Here is a 22,458-nt window from a genome sequence, read left to right as displayed (position 1 = left end):
ATTTTATTTATCGATTCAGTCTTTATTGATTATAAAAAAAATTACGTTGTTAAAATTTATTGATATAAATAGAAGTTCATTGAAGTATAATTATTCATATAAGAAAAAAATATACTTTAAAATTTTTAAAAAACAAGATAACAAAATATAATGTAAAGAATTATATTGATAATATTTAAATTAATTTTAAAAGTTAATTTGTTATGATATAATTATCTATACATGTCAAATTATTAATATATTTTATGTATTAAAAAGTTAAATTGTATTTTTGCCAAATATTTTTACAAAAGCACTCATTATTATTAATTGTAGCAATGCTGTCTTTGAAGTTTTAACAAGGAAGAAAATAGCCTTCACCATTTTAACATCTGTTTATAGTGCGCCCCACGAGCTTTCAAGCGTGTCTTTTGAAATCTGCTTTTTGGCAACTGGCATGTGTGGCTGGATTTGGATTCCATGCGTGTAGTTGCTACACGCACTAGATGCATGTTTACACATGGCACAATCATATGCTATTGACTAAGTCAATGGTCTTAGGAAGCTTTATAGTTTACACAATCAGATACTCAAAACATAGAATCAAATCTCTTAACAGCATCACAAGGGCAACCAGCCAGTGGCGCTTACTTGAACAGAGCGAGAGGAGCACCCATCACACCAAGAAGAAGCCTCTATCATTTTTCCCATCAGCCATCGTTCGGCTCTAAACCCTCCATCGTCAGCGTCAAGGTCTCACCCAACGACCTCACTAGCGACTCTTTCGATAAACGAACCACAAAGTTGCCATGGTTGCTCTGCTTCTTTCTCCCAAGAAGACCAAAAATGGGTGACCCAGTTATCTCCGCACTGCTAGCCTGAGAACACAACGGCGACAAGCCACGAACTACCTCTTCCTTCAAGCGGAGAAGAAACCATTCTTCTTTTCCATCTTTAATTCTCAAAGAAACAATAATTTGAACCTCCAAAAATGAGAGAAGCAGGATTTCTGCAGCAAATGGATCAATGGTATAAACTAAAAAGCTAAGAAGAAAGGCAACTTCTAGAGAGAGAGAGAGAGAAAGTAGAGGGACAAGAGGGAGTAATTTATGTCGAGCTAGCAGGAGAGTATAATATAATAAAATAAGCATTTTTTAGAGAAAAATTACATCAAAATTTTACATAAAAAATTAATTATTATAAAATTTATTAATAATTAAATTAAATTAATAATATAATTAATTAGTTTAGTTCAATTATCAATAAATTTTATAATTATTTTTTTTGAAATATGATTGTAATTCTCCCTTCTTAAAAAGACTTGGATTAAGTGTTTTAAGCATATGATTGCATGAAAGTTTTAAAACCATTAATTTAAATGATAGCGCATGATTGCACCACGTGTATACATGCGTCCAGTGTGTGTAGCAACTAAACGCACGGAATCCAAATCACCAGCGCATCCATCAATGGGGTCTCCACTACCGCCGGAAGGGACCAGATTACATTGGGAGGTGTAGCCTCCACTGCCCAGTCGGTTGCCACTCGCAACGCTTGCACTCTGCCTTAAGGAGCAGAGAACAACTTTGTCTGACTGTAAATATAAAAATCTCATAGTTGCTTTTTATTTCCTTTTAATTTTGATAATTCTCTCTCACACCTAAGCTTGGTTCACTTAAAACGTTTATGGGCATGTGTTTGCAGGATGAGAAGCAGAAGCTGCCTGCGGATAAGCAGGTGACATGAGAAGATGTAGAGGGACTGATTGGCTCTAAGATTATAAACAAACCAGATATGAGAACCCCCCTGTTGGCTTTGCAGCCTTCGTGGCGATGGCAGCAATCCAAGATCTCCCATGGGCACGTCTGTCTCCCAAACGCAGAGAGAAAGAGAGAGGGAGAGAAAGAGAGGAGAACTTCTTCGTATGATCTCTCAGTCAAGGGGCATTGTGCCTTTAGTGTCACCGGAGGGGATAAAGCGTTGGCAGCGGCAACAATGCAGTGGGGGCCTGGGGTGCGGCCGTTGAGAAAGGAGGAAGAAGAGAAGGATGCGGACGAGGGAGCGCCGACACAGAGAATAAAATTACCATTTCACCCTGTGTATTTTCTCTCAACTCTTCCACTCAAATATACCTGTCATGCCACGTAGGAATTTTGAGCCAGATTCCCTCATCTTCCAGTGAATTTAACAGTCAACCTTCACGCATTTTAATATCAGAGGCAAATTATGTTCCTTGCGTTCAAAAATATAATATAATATTTTTAATTTTTTAAAATATAATAATTAATTTTTTAAGTTTTTTATGAAATAAATTATTTTATATTTATTTTAAAATATTTATAAAAATAAATATAAAAAATACAGTTAATTTTAAAATAAATAACTATTTCATTGAGAATAAAATTCGATCAAAAATACTTTATAATTTTTAACAAATGAAGTATTGTTTTGTTTTAAAACTTTGAGAATAACATTACTTTATTTAATAATTTAGGATATTGGATATCCTCTGCAAATATTTTGAAATAAAAATATACATTAACTTTATAATTAAATTATTTTAATAGTTAATTTATATTTTAAAATTTAAAAGACTCACATGATAATTTTAAAAATATATATATAAAGGATCAACTTGATATAAACTTACGAAACTAAATTAATAATTGAAAAAAATTTAAAAAATTAAAAATTTATTATCTCTACAAATAACTAAACTTAAAAAAGAGAAAAACTTAGAGAAATTTATAAAAGTGTATAAAATATTCTTCTAATCTTATTTATAATCTATTTTTATAAATCTCATCAATATCAATATAATAAAAATATAAAAATAAAAATTAATGAAATTTCAAACATAATCCTTAAAAAATAAATGAACTAAATAATATTATTTTTATATTTTTATTTCTTTTACTTTTTAAAGATAGTGTAAACATTTTATTTGAGATAAAATATCACTGTCAATCAATAATTTATAAATGAATCACTTTATCTTTCCAGAAGCAACTAATAAGTAGACTGGAGAAAGTAAATATAATAAGATTGAGTTTGGTTTGGATAAAATTTTAAAAAATAAAAACCTAAACCTAAACATTAACCAAACTAAATTAATTATTTTTTTCAAAAGAAAAAAAAAAGCAAACTTTATTTATGATCAATTTTAATCAATTTAGTTTGGCGTAATCACTTTGAGTCGGTTTTGAATGATCTTACTTCGGGTATATTAATTTTATTGTTATAGCCGAAACAAGCCACGGCACTTGTCCTGTGCTCATTGGCTTCGTGTTATATAATTGGACGCTGCCGGACTGACATTGGATCCCCTGTAAGGCAGATTCGCACGTTAACTTCATCATGTCCTATTGCCATGGCTTATCATATTTATGCGCTCCAGGCCTCGTTTATACTATTGATATCAACCCTATCATGGTGGGGGGAAATTTGAATCGATGAAAAATAACAGTTACATATCCCTTGTTTTGATTAATAATAGTTAAAAGACTTGAAAAATTTAAAAGTTTTTTTATGGATATCCTAAAGTTAAGGTATCACATCATCATTCTTATTCTTACCATGCATGATTATGTTTTATCGAGCACCGAATCTCCCTTGTCTCCCTGGCCAGTTGGACCCGGAGACCAGACTCGATGCCACCGACTGAGTCCTATACGTCCACATTGATAGCAGAAATTGTGCAAACGTTCATATCTAATTGAACACCCAAACTAGTTTATGTTGCAGAAGAGGAATCCAGAACCCTATCAGCAAAAGGTTCATGCATATCAATCAGCATACCCGTTCTCCAATAAGGGTCCGACTCAATCTAAATACAAAAAAATTTTGAACTCATAAAATTAATCTACAATTTCATGTTCTTTTTTGAAATTGTCAATTACTATCTGTTCCTTATTGCTGTTTAGTTATAAACTGAAAAACTACACTAATAACTATCTAGTATTGATGAACAATTTTTGCAAGGAAAATGTGAGAGTTGTTATTTCAGAATAATTTTTTTAATTTCATGAGATTTTTCTGTATTTAGATTATTTATTATATATGTAGAATTTGAAAGTGATTTTTCCAATATAATATAATCTTTAAATGTTATAAAGTTTTTGTCCGTGGATAATAAAATAAAATTAAAAATATATTTACAATATCAATTACCAGATTAAGATATAACTATATATAGGCTATAACGAGTATAATTGATCATGATTTATCATTTTTGAAAAAGGAACACAATATAATTGATGTAATTAAGTTCGGATTTTTGGATTGTATTTTCATATGAATTTAACAGCCGAGTTCATCTAAATATTGGTTGAAGGTGAATGCCAAGTGAATTATCAGCTTTTTTTAAAATGACAAAAGATTTGTACTGTAGCGCATGTGCGTGTATTATAGAAATAAGAGCTCCCAAGGGCAAAAGCCATGGTTGAAATTGCGTCCGTTTTCATGTGAAAGTTTTGATTGATTGTCCTTGTGGGGTCAATCATGTCCTGGAGGAACTCGAACGTACATACTCGAAAGTCAAGCCAAAACATTAATTAATGTGATATTACGAGAAAAGGACGGCCCCATTCCGTTGGACAACGTTACTTTCATCAATATAATGGTACAGAATGAAAAATGTAATGCAATCTGCAGTAGTACTCTTATAAACAACGAAAAATTTGAATCATTCAAATTTCATGTAACATTCTATTTTTTTTTTTTATGTTGGGTGATAGAGTAAATATACAATGTTATGATTATATGTTCAATTATGTATATTTTTTATGCCACTTTTCTTTTCTTTTCTTTTCTTTTTATCAGAATTTTATGCCAGTTTTCACTACTCTGTAATTGTAAATAGGTCAATTTGATCATATTCATGGGAGATATTTAATATCTATCTTTACGTTTAATATGGACACATGATCCGTTGTCCTCATAGTGATCTTAGAAATTAAAATTATAAGAGACGTAATCAAGAGAACAAAAGAAGCAAAGTGATTCCACTGATCCAAGTCCATCACGCAAAGCAGAAGTTGCCACATTTCTTATTAGTTAAAGTTATCATTAATCAAAGATTTCCTGCTTTTTCCAACAATTAAAGCTAAACATGAATAAACTATATATACAGCCCCCACAAAAATTTAAAGGGGGTAAGTAAAGCTAATTAGCATGTACAGGAAGACACTTAGAGGGAGAGAAGATATATATATATATATATATAAAACACAAATGTGGCTTTAATTGAAACATGGATTGTAAGGAGTAGGTATCCAACCCTTACCATTCCTTCATCACGTTGCAGCATCAACACTTAACCTAACATTCTCTTTGATATTTTGTTTTTGCACTTTGCTACACTTTTTGAGGTCAAAGAAGTCGTTCCCATTTAGAGATTATTTATTAAAAAAAAAAAATGAACACCAAATCATCAATACATTTGAAATAATCTCATGATCTTCCTTGATTATGTTTAAGGGAGTTGATAAGGTCAAAAAGATATTCCCTCCTCTTTATATTATATTATATTATATTATATATATATATATATATACATATTCCTTTAAAGAGATCAAACATTGACCTCGTAGGTTGTAGCTGGCTTTCTTAACCTGGAGAACAAAACCTGGAGGTTGACCACCATGGGTTCTGGAAGCTCAATGGACTCTTATTCTTGAATCAGTAATTTTGATTTGGTAGTGTTGCTATATAGACAGATTCAACGTGAATTAGTCTAAATAATGACACATTATAAACTCCATATGTATTTTGGATGAAAAAGTATAAAATTTTTCTTACAGACATACTTAATCAAGAATACAATTACACCAATTATAATTCTATGTTTGGTTGTGATCTCAGAGTCATTTGATCACATTAATATAATTCCATGATTACTTGTTGTGATACATTTAAAGAGAAAAAAATGCACCTATATTGCTTAAAGTTTTTTCACTCTGTTGGTTAAAAAAAAAAAAGGTTTTTTCACTCTTCCTCTAAAACCCCAGCTACTGTAATAACTTTTTTTTTTTGTTGATAAAATCATCGTAACAATTAAAATACGTACTATTCTATCACGTTTTTGACCTTTTCAAAGTTTTAAATACAACAACAGCAAAAACTTTATTATACTAAGTGAGGTCAGCTTTATGATTTGTATTATGTCTAAAACTAACTTTTACAATATGCCATTAATCAAGATATCTCAATTATTGGACTTTTTAATGAATGATCAAATTATCTTAAATGATTTCTTGTCATTAATCAAGAAATTTGTTAAATATTTCTACTTAAATTTATCTAGTTAAGAACCATTCATATTGCCATTTTGGATATCAAATGGTCGTGGAATTATTTATTTTAATGCAGGTATAATCAAAATCTAACGTCAGTTTTATTGAGTTCAACTTTTTTCTAAATTTTTCGCATAATTTCTTTAAAACAATTGGAGAGAAATACATGTAGGAACTCACTATACTTTCAGAACAATTTATACAGCTTCATATTCTATACCCATCTCTCTTTGAATTAAAAATAAGTAGTACCTATGAAACTATGGAGGATCTCTAATACGGCTTTAATCATTATGTGTCCAGTGGAAAGCAAAACATGGCGAATTGGCGATTAAGAAATGTGAAAGAAAGGAATTGATACGAGTCTTAAAGTAAGAGACCAGTAAAGACGTGTTAATAATTTTGCTCAAAAAAAAAAAAGACGTGTTAATAATAATTTCAGTAGGCAAGCAGTTGATTACAACTGATCAGTGCACGAACAATTTTTCATATGTTCATTACTTCGAGTGCAAGAATAGGAGGATGATTCTGGGGGAACCTGGGACCATGATTTTAGTTGCTTATTCTATGTTAAGCCTATCTACTTCATGCTAAACTTCGACTTGGCTGCTCCATGTTCAGCGTAATTAATTAAGCATTAAGATGAAATCATCAATAATACCAACTCCGATTTTTCTCTATTGCATGTGAATTTCCAAGGCTAGTTAGCTACCAACTCCAACTTCTTTTGTTTCCTTCTCACCTTTTCCTTTGTCTACCTGTATCATGCAATACTTTTCGTGATAGTTCTCTTCTATAAATACCATTCCCTGACCACACTGCACATCCAATCTACTCTGATAGCATTGCTTCAATCAATATTTATCAAAGTGCTGTTCTTCAAGGCAGCCTTTGGAAGACACACAAATGGCCTATTCTGTCAACTTTCTTCTGCTTGTTTCTCTACTAGCCTTTGCTCCCTTTTGCCTCTGCAGCAAAAAAGTAGGGGGTTACCTCTACCCTCAGTTCTATGACCATTCATGTCCGAAAGCTCAAGAGATTGTCAAATCAGTCGTTGCTAAAGCTGTTCAAAAGGATCCTCGCATGGCTGCTTCACTTCTGAGGCTCCATTTCCATGATTGTTTTGTCAAGGTCTTCATTCTTTCCCTCCGAAAACACAGTTTAATTCAGTGTTCATCCAAGTGTTCTATAGGATCACTACTGTTTGAGCAAGTGACTTTAAGTTGATGTTGCAGGGCTGTGACGCATCGTTGTTGCTAGATAGTAGTGGAACTATCATCAGTGAAAAGAGATCAAATCCCAACCGTAATTCAGCTAGAGGATTCGAAGTTATCGATGAAATCAAATCAGCACTGGAGAAAAAATGCCCTCACACAGTATCTTGTGCTGATATTTTGGCTCTAGCTGCTAGAGATTCAACTGTTCTTGTGAGTTTTTCCTTCTGTTTTGTACCCTTTCATACTCTGTCGCCATTGAAACTTCTGTCAGCAAGCCTGGTTGATTTATTATCAATTTTTTCAAGCGCAGACTGGTGGACCAAGCTGGGAGGTACCTTTGGGTAGAAGGGATTCTCTTGGCGCAAGCTTGAGTGGCTCCAATAACAACATCCCTGCTCCAAACAACACATTTCAGACCATCCTAACCAAATTCAAGCTTCAGGGTCTTGACATAGTTGACCTAGTTGCTTTATCTGGTAAGTTCCTGCGATTTTTGTCATATGAAATGTCCCTTTTTGAACACCCTTAGTAGCTAATTATTTTGATTTTTGGGTGAGTAAAATATTTCTGAAATTGTTGTAGGGAGCCACACAATTGGAAACTCCAGGTGCACCAGCTTCAGGCAGAGACTGTACAACCAAACTGGAAATGGAAAGGCAGACTTCACACTTGACCAGTACTATGCTGCTCAATTGCGAAGCAGGTGCCCCAGATCTGGTGGTGACCAGAATCTGTTTTTCTTGGACTTTGTGAGTCCAATAAAATTTGACAACAGCTACTTCAAGCTCTTGTTGGCTTACAAGGGTCTGTTAAGTTCTGATGAAGTGCTCTTCACACAGAATCAAGCGTCTGCACAGTTAGTGAAGAAATATGCCGAAAATAATGATATTTTCTTCGAGCAATTCGCAAAGTCCATGGTCAAGATGGGAAACATCTCTCCTTTGACAGGTTCAAGAGGAGAGATAAGGAAGATCTGCCGAAGGGTTAACCATTATTAGGTTATGTCGTTACTGTGCCTGCATTTTTTTTAGTTATATCCTTCGTTTACCAGTAGTGAAGAAGTTGTCATTTTACTTGGAGTCGATGAAGCCATTTCCGGTGTGTCTCTGTGCATGACAGCGAATTTTACGTACTACTTTCCTATAAATTCATTCATAAAGAAATTAGTGCTTCTCTGTCTTGGCTGAGCTTTACCAAATCAGTATCAAAATGTAACTAGTCCAATGGCTATCACCATCATTGAAAAACTGAGGTAGCGACAACCCATTTAACCAATTAAATATGAGAATACAGCAGGTCTGCCCTGCTTTATGGCTGTGCTTGAAATGAACTAGAAGAGCATCCTGTTTATAAGAGGCTAAGATGATCCTCCTCTTGAAATATGGGAGGCACACAATAACTAATGATAACTACGTCCATTAAATGAATTTCTTTAATTGAGAAAATAACTATAAGAAAATTAATAAATGGGGCAGAAATGTAACAAGCTCACAGGACAATATAGCGTTTGTATGTGTAAAAATTAACTAAAAAAATCTGCGTCAAGAAACTTCTTGAGGAGGAGTTCTATTTGAGTTGGTCGAATAAACTAACCTGGTCCAAGCCACAATAAGTAATATGTTATATACGAAAGGAATTCATGATAGCATATCGAAGAACTGCCTTCAGTTTTCAACTTTAACATCAACGAGCGTGATGCCAGTGGGGTATTCTCCTAGCAAGTTTCTGGTAACATAAATTATGAAATCCGAAACTATGTTTCAACATCAAAAGTTGAACTTGGAAGATACTCCATTTGAAATTTTAAAAATTGATTACATAAAAGAAATAAATGTTCAGGACTGTTGAATATGGTCGACCTAAAAAAGCTTTGCCGACTGTCGATTGCATCCTGATGAGAGTCATGTGTCAAGTGTGCTCTCCAGTAATATACAGAATATTAACAAGTAGAATCTACTTTCAAATCACAGCCTTTATAGATAGAAAATTTCGTGAATGTTACCATGAACTCTGAGCTTTTGCAGTAAGAGACTTTTCTGGCTGACTTCCAGTACCGTTGTCTTGAGTTATGCAACTATTATTTGCTATTGGAAGTACTCAAAAATGGATTCAAAACAGTAAGATTCTGTCCAAAAACACAAAAGAAGACTCCGGCCGCTGCTCAAGAAAAAAGGAAAACTTGCCAGTGATTGAATCAACCTCGTAGCATTATGCATATGGTCAACAAGAAAAGTTAAGCATGTGCTGTTCAATGGAGGAGAAAAACCACAACTAGCACATGCTTCCTTTACCAAGATGAAAGGTTTCTCAACCACCAACATTGTGCCGGCCGTTGAAATCTGCTGCACGATATGCCGTTGTATAAAATGAGTTTCCTCTTTTTTTTTTTCTTTTTGCCTCCCCCTCCCCCTTTTTTTTTTGGGAATCAGTCTTGAATAAAAATTGATAGAGTACAATGGCATCTTGCAATTCATGTAGCCGACCCCACCTAGTGGGATAAAGGTTTGTTGTTGTTGTAGTCTTGAATAAAAATCAGTGATGAATATTTAGCTTACCGTTTGCCAAAATGTCTGTAGTTGATTCAACTGAAGGGGTATTTTGGAATTCCAGCAAGTCTTTAGTTCGTAGTCTCTGTTCAAATTCTACTGGCATTCCTATAATCTTTATTTCCTTGAGACAAGAAAGAGCTTTCAGTCCTTCTGGGATCTTCTTCAGCTTCTCACAGCGATTAATAATGATGTGCTCAAGCCTTGGTACCGCCCTTTCCTCAACAGTCCACTCCTCCAATTCTTTCAAAACATTAAGCCTTAGAATTTGCAATTGTGAAAATCCATCAGCAGAGAAGAATAATTCCCGCCTGTTGTATGCCCCTTTCCCTAAAACAAGCATTTTCAGTTTTGGCAACCTCTCAAGTTTGGCAATGGATTCCATCTGTAAATGGGAGTTATGTAAAGTTAATTTAATAAGGTTTGGCGGGAATTCATGAGGGTCCGGTAGTTTCTTGATCCTCCCATTCAAAGAGAGCTTGTGAAGATGAGTGCACGGAGAAAGCTGCATCAAGATTGGAAATTCATCTTCTTCGGATTGAAGTGATAGAGACAGTGAGTGAAGGTGAAGAAATCCTTGTGCAACAGAAAGAACTGATCTCACCATTTGCCCAGGTAATTCATATATTCCCAATTGCCTGAGATTTTTCATTTTTTCTAGACCCCCATCTTCTATCCAGCTTCCAGCCTCTATGTATGGCAGGCTTTGTAAATTGGTTAATGTATCCATTCTTAGATGAGCGCTGTCTGGAGAATCAAATGGAGTATACAGAAGCAAATGCCTCAAACTGATCATCTTCCAAATTACATTTGGTATCCTCTTAAGAAAACAACAGTACCTTAAATCAAGTGTCTGCAGGTTCAGCAAGTTCCCAATGGAAGGAGGAAGCTCCTCTTCCAAATTAGTCTTCCTCAGTCCAAGATACCTTAATTGAATAAGGTCCCCTATTGTATTTGGAAGACGAACTACCCGAACACCATCTAACTCTAAAACCCTGAGAAGCTTGAATTTGCAAAAAATGAAATTCAGTTTCTTTTCTACCAGAAAATTCATATTGTACTGCTGGTCATAGAACCTCATTTTCTTCACTATATCAGCATTGTATTCTCTATTGAAAAAGAGGAGGGACCGTGAATGATGAGCATCGTGTTTCAGGAAGTTATATCGGTCGTAGCAAGAATGTATGGCATGCCGGCGGGATCTATTCACCTGAGATGCTGATGAGCTCTCCATGCTGCCAAGATATATTCGAAGAAAATGCTCCTCTTCCCCTTTGGAGACGGAAATATCCCTGAGAAGATCATGGATGCGAATTGTTTTGACTTTGCCTAACGAACTTACTGAACCCACTTGAACCATGCACCTTCCAATCAACTCATTCAAGCATTTCTCAGCAACACCTTCTGCCGTTTCTGCACCTTCTTGTGGTAAAAAACCTTCTGCGACCCACAGATGAATCAACTTTTTGGTGTGAATGTTTATCCCAACTGGGAAAAGACCCAGGTAGAGAAAGCATGACTTTAAATGAGAAGGCAAGTCATTGTAGCTCAGGGCCAAGATACGTGCTATTCTCTCTTGCTCTTTCAGCAGGTGCCAATTGATATTTTGGGCCACCCCCAACCATTCCTCGTTTGATTTAAGTTTTCTTGATAATAAACCACCAACCACTACCACAGCCAAAGGCAAACCATCACATTTCCTCACAACATCCCTTGCAAGGTTTTCCAATTCCGTGGGGATGCTATTCATTCCAGGGAATGCTTTGTTGCTGAGCAATTTCAAACTCTCGTCCTCCGTCAGCGTTCGTATTTTATGAGGGTTGCCACCAGCACCAGCATGCTTACCTATTTCCATGTTTCTAGTCGTAAACAGAATTTTACTACCCATCTTTCCCCTGGGAAATGCAGATTCTAGGCTATCCCAGACCTCCATGCTCCAAATATCATCAAGAACTACCAAATACCTCTTATCATCCAAGATAGTATGCAGCCGGTTCACCATGTCTTCCTCCCTCAATCTCTCTGATCTGTCAATTTCATTTCTACCCAGAGCATCCGCATCCTTGAGAATTCCTAGCAAAATGTCTCTTCTTCTGTACTCTCTGGACACGTAAACCCAAGCTCTACAATCAAAATGGCTATGAACTTTGCTGTGATTATACAATTTCTTAGCCAAGGTGGTTTTGCCCAAACCCCCCATACCAACTATAGAAACCACCCTCCCAGCGTCCCCTGTAAGCAGTTGATCGAGCAGAAATTCCATGTCATCTTCAAGCTCAATTATGCACTCCTCTTCAGCGTAGGGCCATGGCTGTCTCCAGTGCCTCAACCTTTCACTTGTAATATTTTGCCTCTGTATCTCGCTGACAACTCCGTAGGTTTCTCGCTTTTCAGATACATCATGTATCCTCGATCGAATTTTCCCGATTTTTCTGGAGACCTCGTAGAGATGGAAGGATCTGAAGACTCTATCCCATCTGCTTTGACACGCCACCTTGTAAACATAAATCTCTATCAGCTCTTCAGCTTCAAAAGCAATATCTCTAATATCGGAAACCCACATGCGAACCAGTTGGTTTTCTTCTTGTTTAGCATCGGCGTCCCTCAGAAAGCATTGCATCCATCGCAACTCATTCTTCAGCCTCTCTACTTCGTTGCGCACACCATCTAGTACTGAAACTGCGTTCACTGCTTGTTCGAGTAGAAGTTCCGAAAGTTTCTCCACGACTATTGATACAGCAACCTCAGCCATCTCGGCCGTCGCTCCTCCTGATACTGAGGGAGGCTGTGGACAGCCGTTTCGAGAACGGAGGAGATTGATCGGCAGATGGGAACAAAGGAACCTTCCAGCATGGAAGCAAGTAGCTTCCTTTCTTCCCTGGTCCTCTTGCAATGCACTAGTGCTTGTGGATCAGTTTCGTGCCCTCGTTGAAAAGTCATCGTTCAAGAAATAGCCGGCTGTGGAAAATGTCTGACCAAATAAACAACTTAAAGTAAAAAAAAATTATATACTTCATCTTATTTATTTACATTTCAATTAAATTAAAATATATAAATATTATATAAATTATTTATTTTATAATAAACTCTTATTATTAATATTATTAATGAATTAAAATTTATTTATCATAATTTTATTAAATAAAAATATATTAAATATATAAAATTAAATATAGAAGTCATGCTTTAAAGTAAACTCCACACGCGGCCTCAACTAAGTAAACTTGCCTAATGGCCTAAGTGTGTGTTTAAATTAAAACATTTATAATTAAAAATAAAATCATTTAAAATCAGTAAATTGAGGTAAGAAAAAAAATTATGCTATTTTATCATAATTTATATTTAAATATTTATTTTTTAATACTCAGTTGAAAATTTTAAATTTATTTAAATGATTCGATTCAAAAATCAGTTGAGATGTATAACAATAAAAATTATATATTAAATTTTTACATATATCTTTTGACTAATTTGATATTTTTTAAAAAATAAAATATACTTAAAAATAGAAATTTTTTTAAAAAATTTGTTGCAAATATTAAAAATACTGATAAATCAAAAAATATTATTTTCTACTAGCAAAAATATTTTTTAAAAAAAGGTAGAATTAAATTATAAAATTTAAAACATTCAATTATGAAAAGCTAAATTTGCTTTAAAAAATTAGTTTGACAAGATCAAATTCATTTGAATGACATAATACAAAACTTAGTTTAGATTTGTATAAGAAAAAAGGATATGAATTTTATATACTCCCTCCGTTTAAAAATAAAATGTATTTTTAATTAAATCACAACTTTAAATAAAGTAGTTACTTACTTTTTAATTAACTATATTTTTTTATATTTATCCTTATTAAACATCCTACAATAAATATAAAGTAATTATTAATAGGGATACTTTAAAAAAAGGTAATAATTATACCTTAAAAAACTTAAAATGACTTATATTTTTTAACAGAAGGAGTATATTCTATCTAATTTAATCTTTTTAATGAAAAATATTAAACTTTAAATTATTATTTTTTAAGAATATCTTTAAAATAAAAAATAAATTAATAAATTCAAAATCTTAAATTTTAGAAATGTGGAATAAGTTGATAAATTATAAAATATTTAATTCTAAAAAAATTAAAATAAATTGTTGAATTATAAATTTTTATATTTTAATTTTTTTAAGAAATTGGTTACAAGTAATTAATTGTATTTATGTGCTGTATAAAGACCAAGAAATGGGTATTGGGTTATTAGTTTAGAATTTATCAATTTAATGACTTTGGTCCTTGATGAAGTAAGTTGAATCAAGCCTTTATATTTTGGCCAAAAAATGAAAAACAAAAAGAAGGAAAAAAAAATAAACAGATGGACTTGGGAAATTCACGACTTATCCCCTTCCTCCTCTCTCTGATCAATCCATTAAAAAACAAACAAATCTGATTAGAAAACAAGCAAATCTTGCAACTGGCAGAGGTTAAAGAATGTATGAAAAACAAGAGGGTAACAAAAAGGTCGAAGAAGAAGCAAAGGTCTAAGAGCTTCTCTAGTCTTGCAGGCGTCCATAAGAAATATCAGGCACAACGGCTCGACGGAACCCACAACCTCCATGGATGGCGACGGCAACGAGCAAAGAAGGAGGCAATGATAGGTGAAAGAGAAGGATGCAAGTCTGCTGAATAATGAAGAAATAGCTGAGTCACAAGTGGTCGAGCAGGTGGGATAAAGGGGAGAGAGAGAGAGAGAGAGTTTCATCCAAAGCTCATTCTACCATCACATTAAACTCAAAGCTCAATTTCCAAGCTTCAGTTGGAACAGACATTTAGTCATCAACACTCATCTCAATATTTTTTCACCCAAACAAGTTTTTTAGCATCCTAATGAGCTTTTGACATCCCAACTAAAGTTTTGGGTGCCAAACCTCAGTTGGAATATTTATCCAAACATGTACTAATACTTCTCCCAACTAGCTTCGTTCAAGTAAAAATAAGATTTTTTTTGTTTTATGTCTTGAAGGTAGTTTTAGTTTTTATTTAAATTAATTTTTATGCTAAATATATTTTTGTGATTTATGATGTTTATGTTGCCTTAGATTTTTACCGTCTGGTGTATTTTGTTGATTGTATGAAAATTCCCCCATTCTTATAAAATTATTATTAGAAAATTTTTAAAGTATCCTAGCCTATTTAAAAATTGATGTAAAATATAGAAAATTGAAAATTAAATAATTAGTATTTTATAATTAATAATTTATATTTTAACTATCTATAAGTATTTAAAATTTGACAGGGAACCTTTTTTTTAATAAAATATTGATTTTAACTATCTATAACTATCGACAAAACATTGACCTTAATAATTAGTGTTTCAAAATTAACTTTCACCAAGTACACTGCTATAAAATACTGTAGCTAAAAATATTAAAAAAATTCTTAAAAGATATATCATATTATATGTAAATAATATTAAATATAAATGAATTTTGATATTGATGATAATCGAATAAAAAAATTTAATATATATTTTATTATAAAAATAAATCTAAAAGCTTAATAAATGATAGAGCACAATGACGTCTTGCAATTCATATAGCCGACCTCACTTAGTGGAATAAAGGCTTGTTGTTGTTGTTGTTGTATTATAAAAATAAAATTAATTAAAATAATATTACATAAAATTTTATTTAAATAATTTGAATGTTATGTGGCGAGCGCGGCCCCGGTCAATGTCTAGGAATTTCTCGGGAACATTGTTAGGAGATAGGTTAGGCCCGATCGTTTCTATAAGCGGCGAAGGCCAAAACCTGCCTGCGCCGAACCGGCAACCCCGACTGTGACAAACTATACGAAGTGAACGATGACGAAGAGGATAGGGGTTCCCTTTGTGATAGTGGTGATTTTGTCGTTGTTGGTTGCAAAGCATCCCGTGGTAGTCGAATCCTCTAGTTCTGTCTCTGCCTTCGTTCATAATGTCATCTACTCCAGCAAAATCGCCATCTTCTCCAAATCCTACTGCCCGTATGTTTATCGCCTTCTTTCTTCTCCTTCTCAACTTCTGTGGCTTTTTTTGGTGTGCGTGGAAAGAACGGGTTTTCCCTTGGTAATTTTTCGGTTATCTGACATTCAATTTCAAAGATGAAAGGACATGGTTTATGCTTTTCCTGCACGCTTAAGACTGTTCTTGCATACTATTCAACTGCCCGTGTAATTATACTTTGCTTTGTTATAGAATTATGTGATCCACTATGGCTTTTTTGCACGGTGACGCTTGGATGTGCCGCGAGTTGTGTTCATCTCACCAGTCACTATCCTGTCACGATCGTCTATCTGATAATTTTGACTTTTACCCTCGACCCCTTTTTGTATCATTTAGCTATATGAAGGCTGCATATATAGTCCCATTCCAATCATTTTGATAAGCAGCGAGTGGCTTAGTTTGACTCGCGGCAATTTTCTGCTCCCAAACCCTGGACTTGGGAAGTTTGAGAATGCCGAGCAAATCCACAGTATGTAGTGCTTTACACTGACTAGTTAGCTACAGGGAACTGATTCAATTTTAAGTTTTGTTCTGTTTTGCTCATAATTTACTCTTCATTGTATTTGTCATTGAGGACATACTTCCAGCCTTCCACTGTCTCTTAGTAACGAAAGTCATGAAGTTACGTCGTCGCTAAACCTGCTGCCAGCATGACTGTGTTTTATCGCATTCGAAACCTTGTTCTTGTTTGTTGTCCTTCGATCCGTGGTTCTTGGACTTTTTTTTTTTTTTTTGTTGGGGGGGGGGGGGCGCCGCGGGGGGTGTGGGGAGCAAGGACAAGTGTACTTTTAATTAAGTCTGTAGGCGAGAAAGAAGATGGTTCTGTCAGACAAAATGCCTAGGCTGTCTACGAACCGTTCTGTGTCCTACCTCCCTTGCAAAGCGAAAGAAAAAAAGGCATGGAGTCAGGAAACTATCAACTATTAGTAAGATGTGATGATATTTGACAAGCACTCGTTTGATAGTTTTCTAGTTTCCAAGTTAATCATCAATTTTTTTTTTTTCTAAATTTGGTGTTGATAGTTCCCTCTTTCTCTATTACACTAACGAGCCCATGTTTGGCATGCCCGAATGCATTGTTGCTGAATGATTAATTACTACATTTCATTTTACCAGGTATTGTTTGCGTGCCAAACGCATATTTAAAGAACTAAATGAGCAACCTTTTGTAGTAGAGCTTGATCTGCGAGGTATGTATAATGTTTACCACTGGCCATGGCATCTACATTAAATGTCTTCATGATTTCAAATTTTTACAGTGTTACCTTTGATTGGTAGATAATGGGCATCAAATTCAGAATGTTCTCCTGGATCTCGTAGGGCGGCGCACTGTCCCACAAATATTTGTGAATGGCAAGCATATTGGTGGATCTGATGGTTAGTTCTTGGCTGTGCTGTTATGATTATACGTATCTCTATTTGCTAATGAATTCTACGACCATCTTCCCATGAATTCATTCTGTGTCATGCTCTCACTGGCTTTTTACTTCAGATCTCCAAGCTGCAGTCGAGAGTGGCGAATTGCAGAAACTTTTAAGTACAAGTTGATGGCATCCTGGACACTGAAGAACACGGGCATGTGCAATGCATCAGTATGTGGGAGTTGGGGGTGCATTATGGAAAGGATCAAGCTTCTAACAGTAAAATGAAGTTTCTAGTTGCGCCGAATTAAGATCTTTTGAATGCATTTTGAATTTAGTGGGGATTTGTTTGTAATCAGATCATTTCATTCTCGTAAAACTGAAAATCCATATAGTTGTACATAATTTTCTTAAGCTTTCTTTCTACGTGCCATGGGAAACCGGAATTCTGCTTGCCTAGTTCTTAAGCTTCACTTCTTCCGCGGATGCTGTGAATAACTCCGTTTTTTTTTTTAAATGCAAATTGAATTACTTTCATTTATTAATGGAAGAAAAAACAACTACAAGAAGAAAAATAACGTAAAAGGAGCCAGCAATTATCTCTTCTCATTCACCTCCTCTATTTCTGAAAGAGGAGGTGAAAAGCATATGGAGATGGCTGTGTTGTATCATGTTTGCTATGAAAAAGCAATGTGTAACTATTTAAAATAAAATATAGACACACACACACATACGGTTCATATATTATTCACGCTTGTTTAAGCAATATTGGTTGTTTAGTTCTAAACGATAAATGTTTGAAGGCTGAAATGATTTCTCGTGTTGATTGTTATATCAGGCTATCAGATCCACCGATTTGATTGCTGTTTTAAATGATGAAAATCCGATCACGAAGTAGCAGCGCATGTTACACAAAAAACTAGAATTTTATATCTGCCAATGGGGTTATCCAATTCCCTAATTCTCTGTAATTCTATGGGATGTGTAGGTCAATTATACGAGAGAAATCGAGCAAGAAAAATGGGTAAAATCATGTGACATTTCAATAGCCGTTTCCTATGCCCCTTCCAGTGCACAACATGCTTGAAATCCAAAGGACGAAGCTACAGAAGATTATGGCCGCCAATTGCTTTTCTTGGCGCAGAGTATTCCCTCTTGCTTCTTGGACAAGGTTATTTCCCACTGCAGAGAATCCAACAGGTTTTCCAATTCGTGAATTGTTTTGGGTTCATCATGAACTATCAACTTACCTTCCGGTCTAAGTATTCTATCAACCTCTACTATTACTGGAACAAGGCCGCACCTGAGAATCCAACAGAAAAGAAGGGGATCAACGTGAAAGAAATTCTCTGGGTGGAAACAAAAGAGGTGAAAAATTGAGTTTCATCGGTACCTTGTCTTGACGTTTGAGAAAAGACTATCTGCATGAAGTAGATCATAAGTTCGTGGGTAAGTGCTGAAGGATTCACACCAGTCATGGTACATTCCGAACAGACCACGCTCATAGATGATGGGAAGTGTGTCCGGAGCATTTACATTGACCACGTTGAATACCCAAACTGGAAGATCCCTTAGAGCAGCAGCAAATCTGCACGTATTGATATGCACATGAAACTAAATGTTGTGGGACATGAAGTAACATTACGTTAATTGGTCATTACAATTAAACTTGATAGGATGAAACTGAGACAAACGATATTATTCAAGCACCACAAAGCCAAGTATAGAAATGTACCCTCCATAGACAGCTCGCATGTCCATGACATTTCTGACATTAGACCACGTAATACCAAAGTTGCTCAACTCATCCACAACATTTCTCCAACGTTCATCGTCCGCTACGAAATCTTGAGGTGATGGTTTTCCATAGATCCCAATCTGGGAGTTGTTTAACCAGTAAGGAGCTTTATGAAGACGACGAGGCCAAGGGTATGGCCATTTTGTCCCTCTCTCTGAAGCATCCTCAGGCACCCTGTGCATGCAAGCCACCAAAGGTACATACCATGCAGCATTTGGATCATCATCTTCCTTGCACATTGGTGGAAAGTTTTTCTCCCTCTGCTCGTAGCATTTATTCGTAGTGGGTTTCCTATAAATGGCCGCAGCAATCTGATTCAGTTTATCCCTCTTTGTAGTCACAAGCTCCCAGCACATTGCCTTCGTCAGCGACGACATTTCTAATGCAAAAATCACCCAAGACTCAGTCTAATTAAATGCATATGCTTATATATATATATATATAATGCTATATTACACAAGGTATTCATCCCACCCTTCCATATTTTGACATCTTCTTCAAGCTTCTGGTACACAGGAGTGGCGGACCAGACAAAATAACCGCCAGGGCGTAATAATCGGTTAAGTTCCAAAAGCAGCAAGCCACCTGGGATTCATAAATATCACAGTTTAATGAAGCACGGTCAATAATAGCAAGATGGGATATTATTAATAAGAATGAACGAAAACTTTGGAAAGGAAGATGAGGGACTGAGAACCATCTGCATGCCAAGGTACTCGACAACGTGCACAGTGTATGAGATCAAAGACCATGCTGGGGAATTGCAACCTTTGAGAACCCATGACAGCAGAAATAGCTGGTATTCCTCTCTCAAGGGCAAACTGTACTTGTGCCTCGTGTTCATCTTTTGGTGCAAATGACATTGTAACAACATCTCTCTCGAATAGGAAGCCTCCGAAACTCCCAACGCCACATCCAACATCTAAAATCACTCGAGTGTGCTTCCCCCATGCGATCTTAGGTTCTGCCTGCAACCATCAAGATTTTTGTTTGGGCCAATCACAAGTATGAGTCAAACGATATATTAATCTGCAAAATATATACTATGCCCCAAGTTGGTACCCTGAAGTTTGAGTGTCTCAAGAGGAGTTTTGGATTCAGATTATGCTGATGAACGTAATTACCTCTTGAATGAAATCGATGTAGTGGAGAGCTCCATGAATGAACTGGGTTCCTCCACCAGGGAATGTCAAGAATTCACCGGACACCTTCACCCAATTCTGATGACCCTTCACCTCTGCCAGCAGCGTGTGGGGTACGTTATGGTACCATATCTGTTGAAACAGAGCATTAATGTTTTCATCTTTATAAGTAAGCATTAATGTTTCCCATTTCCTCTGAAATCAATTTCTCATAGTCACCTTATCTCTGCTATCTGGCCATTCGATGGATCTTTTGTAACCTGGCGGAAGCGGAACCAAACAAGAAGGTGCTTCCTCAGGGCAATGCCTCTCCCTGTGTTCGAAGTGTTTTCTACTGTGTAACTTGGTTATCACTGCTTCGTTGTCCAAACATGGTATGTAGTCAGTACCTGCCGTGACATTGCAGAGTTCCCATGTTCGAGCTTGAGACTGTCCTTCTTTCTCCTTCTTCGACTCATCTGCTTGTGTTGACCAAGATTTCTTCGGCTTCTTCGGCAATGACTTTGAGTCATCTTTGTTTCCATCCTTGCGCCTCTTCGTCTTCTTTTCTGTTTTTGGCTTCTGGTTTTCTTCACTTTCGCCTTCAATTTTCTGGGTTTTCTTTTTCTTCGGGTCTTCCATGGAAAGCTCGGAGCTCTGGTCCGTTTGAGCTAACCGCGGTTCTTCTTGTTGTGAAGTCTCTATCGTAGAATCAGGATTTTCGTCCTGTTTGGGTTGTTTCTCTTCACGAATCTCTTGCGGTTGTTGAGCTAGATCTTTCTCGACGGTCTCTCCCTTATCTTCTCTTAACTGCTTAAGTTGTTCCTCTAGGATGTCTTTCTTAGGTTGTTGAGAATCAAAAATTTGAGCATCCTCTTGTGGTCGCCCGGTGATGCTCTGCTGTTGATTCTCTTTAACACTCACGGTCTCAGGCTCTTCGTGGATTTCTTCAGCTTTTTTATTTTCTTCGGCTTGTTGTGTTTGAGTTAACGAGCTTTCCTCTGATATCTGAGTCTCGGTGGTGGAAATATGGTCATTCTGGGGTTCAGTGTTGACGTTGAGATTGGGGTTTTTATCATCGGACTTGATAGCATCTTCTGGAAGCTGACCAGGATTGTCTCCAAAGGCTTGAGTTTCTTTCGTGTCAGGGATTTTCGATGTGCTCTCAACTGAATCCTCGGAGATTTTGCTGGCGGTATCAACGGGCTCTTCGATGACTTTGGAGGTGGTTTCAGCGGAGTCTTCGCCGGCGGCGGACAAGTCATTGGTGGTTAATTCAGAGTTATCAACGGCGAAGCGGGTGTTACTGCCTTGATCATTCGAGACTACAGAGTTGGAACTCAGCATCCATATTGCCAAGGCGCACAATGCGAGACAAACTAATGTCGTTAATGTTGATGTGTAAGACGAGGAAGACGATCTCCTGTTAGTCTTGGATTTGAACAGAGCCATTAGAGTGTGAGCTCATAGGCCAATTGAGTAGATGGGGTTTGATTGATTGGTTTAATTGAAGAAATTAGAGAAAGTGTTCGATTTTAGAGAGTTCTTAAATTGGACGTTGGAATGCATCAAAGATCCAAGAGAGTCGGATTAGGGAAAGCTGTTGAGACAACTCGGTCATTATGTCCAAGACCAGACCTGACCCCAACGTTTATTTCCCTCAATTTGAGTTCTTTCATTTTTCATACCCACTCTTCTTTTTATTTAACCAAAATACTCCCTCCCAAATTTATTAATTAATTAATTAGCCTCTATATAATTTACAACATTTTTTTGGAAGCACATGCAATGCTCATCAAGTGCTCATCACCCTTTAAATAATCTAGATCCTCCAGCTCAAATTAAACTATTTTTTAAAAAAAATAAAATTTTATAAATTTTAAATAAATGTATTTATTGTAAACATGTATCATTTATATTTAATCTAATCAGTCCAAAGTTAATACTAATTTTTTATAATTTTTATAAATTGATCAGGTTTATTTTGTATTGTTTAGATTTAAAATAACTATCAAATTCAAAACAGTTTAAGTAAATCTTTATGATTAATTTATAAAAAATATAAAAAATATTAAATTTAAACTGATCTAATTAAATATAAATGATATATATGT

General features: G+C 35.5%; 4 protein-coding genes across 5 annotated transcripts; 2 read left to right on the top strand and 2 right to left on the bottom strand.

Moving 5' to 3' along the window:
• Nucleotides 1-7,095: 7,095 nt before the first annotated feature.
• LOC129311130 (peroxidase 72-like) lies at nucleotides 7,096-8,655 on the top strand. Its single transcript, XM_054953157.1, has 4 exons — nucleotides 7,096-7,403; nucleotides 7,508-7,699; nucleotides 7,800-7,965; nucleotides 8,072-8,655. The coding sequence occupies exons 1-4, from the start codon at nucleotides 7,179-7,181 to the stop codon at nucleotides 8,485-8,487; spliced, it is 999 nt and encodes a 332-aa protein (XP_054809132.1). The 5' UTR covers nucleotides 7,096-7,178; the 3' UTR covers nucleotides 8,488-8,655.
• A 418-nt stretch (nucleotides 8,656-9,073) lies between these two features.
• LOC129311129 (putative disease resistance RPP13-like protein 3) lies at nucleotides 9,074-12,966 on the bottom strand. The gene is made up of 2 exons (XM_054953156.1): nucleotides 10,045-12,966; nucleotides 9,074-9,828 (listed from the first exon to the last, which is right to left on the bottom strand). Exons 1-2 carry the CDS (start codon nucleotides 12,785-12,787, stop codon nucleotides 9,797-9,799), a joined length of 2,775 nt encoding a protein of 924 aa, XP_054809131.1. The 5' UTR covers nucleotides 12,788-12,966; the 3' UTR covers nucleotides 9,074-9,796.
• A 2,786-nt stretch (nucleotides 12,967-15,752) lies between these two features.
• On the top strand, nucleotides 15,753-17,871 carry LOC129311741 (glutaredoxin-C3-like). 2 transcript variants are annotated; one of them, XM_054954177.1, is made up of 4 exons: nucleotides 15,753-16,045; nucleotides 17,181-17,254; nucleotides 17,343-17,441; nucleotides 17,557-17,871. In XM_054954177.1, the coding sequence occupies exons 1-4, from the start codon at nucleotides 15,885-15,887 to the stop codon at nucleotides 17,610-17,612; spliced, it is 390 nt and encodes a 129-aa protein (XP_054810152.1). In that variant the 5' UTR covers nucleotides 15,753-15,884; the 3' UTR covers nucleotides 17,613-17,871. The 2 variants fall into 2 exon arrangements, with proteins under 2 accessions (XP_054810152.1, XP_054810153.1); XM_054954178.1 differs by having other exon boundaries at nucleotides 15,996-16,127.
• A 409-nt stretch (nucleotides 17,872-18,280) lies between these two features.
• On the bottom strand, nucleotides 18,281-21,983 carry LOC129310964 (probable methyltransferase PMT27). Its single transcript, XM_054952868.1, has 7 exons — nucleotides 20,585-21,983; nucleotides 20,348-20,497; nucleotides 19,921-20,191; nucleotides 19,698-19,808; nucleotides 19,161-19,602; nucleotides 18,819-19,013; nucleotides 18,281-18,728 (listed from the first exon to the last, which is right to left on the bottom strand). Exons 1-7 carry the CDS (start codon nucleotides 21,794-21,796, stop codon nucleotides 18,539-18,541), a joined length of 2,571 nt encoding a protein of 856 aa, XP_054808843.1. The 5' UTR covers nucleotides 21,797-21,983; the 3' UTR covers nucleotides 18,281-18,538.
• Between the last annotated feature and the right edge of the window lie 475 nt (nucleotides 21,984-22,458).

Source organism: Prosopis cineraria, unplaced genomic scaffold (assembly GCF_029017545.1).
Source record: "Prosopis cineraria cultivar Desert tree isolate PC_DT_omini unplaced genomic scaffold, ASM2901754v1 PC5, whole genome shotgun sequence".
Lineage (NCBI taxonomy): Eukaryota > Viridiplantae > Streptophyta > Magnoliopsida > Fabales > Fabaceae > Prosopis > Prosopis cineraria.
The sequence above is the reverse complement of the archived record's forward strand: the minus strand, read 5'-3'. Positions and strand labels throughout refer to the sequence as shown.

Excerpts from the sequence above, each read along its gene's own strand:
- LOC129311130 (XM_054953157.1), top strand. The coding sequence starts at position 7,179 with ATGGCCTATTCTGTCAACTTTCTTCTGCTTGTTTCTCTACTAGCCTTT. Across the intron at positions 7,404-7,507 it reads TCCATGATTGTTTTGTCAAG|GGCTGTGACGCATCGTTGTT; the intron begins GTCTTCATTCTT and ends TTGATGTTGCAG. Across the intron at positions 7,966-8,071 it reads TGACCTAGTTGCTTTATCTG|GGAGCCACACAATTGGAAAC; the intron begins GTAAGTTCCTGC and ends AAATTGTTGTAG.
- LOC129311129 (XM_054953156.1), bottom strand. The coding sequence starts at position 12,787 with ATGGCTGAGGTTGCTGTATCAATAGTCGTGGAGAAACTTTCGGAACTT. Across the intron at positions 9,829-10,044 it reads TACAGACATTTTGGCAAACG|ATTTCAACGGCCGGCACAAT; the intron begins GTAAGCTAAATA and ends ATCGTGCAGCAG.
- LOC129311741 (XM_054954177.1), top strand. The coding sequence starts at position 15,885 with ATGACGAAGAGGATAGGGGTTCCCTTTGTGATAGTGGTGATTTTGTCG. Across the intron at positions 16,046-17,180 it reads TTCTCCAAATCCTACTGCCC|GTATTGTTTGCGTGCCAAAC; the intron begins GTATGTTTATCG and ends TCATTTTACCAG. Across the intron at positions 17,442-17,556 it reads GCATATTGGTGGATCTGATG|ATCTCCAAGCTGCAGTCGAG; the intron begins GTTAGTTCTTGG and ends TTTTTACTTCAG.
- LOC129310964 (XM_054952868.1), bottom strand. The coding sequence starts at position 21,796 with ATGGCTCTGTTCAAATCCAAGACTAACAGGAGATCGTCTTCCTCGTCT. Across the intron at positions 20,192-20,347 it reads ACATCGATTTCATTCAAGAG|GCAGAACCTAAGATCGCATG; the intron begins GTAATTACGTTC and ends TGATGGTTGCAG. Across the intron at positions 18,729-18,818 it reads TTCTCAAACGTCAAGACAAG|GTGCGGCCTTGTTCCAGTAA; the intron begins GTACCGATGAAA and ends TTGGATTCTCAG.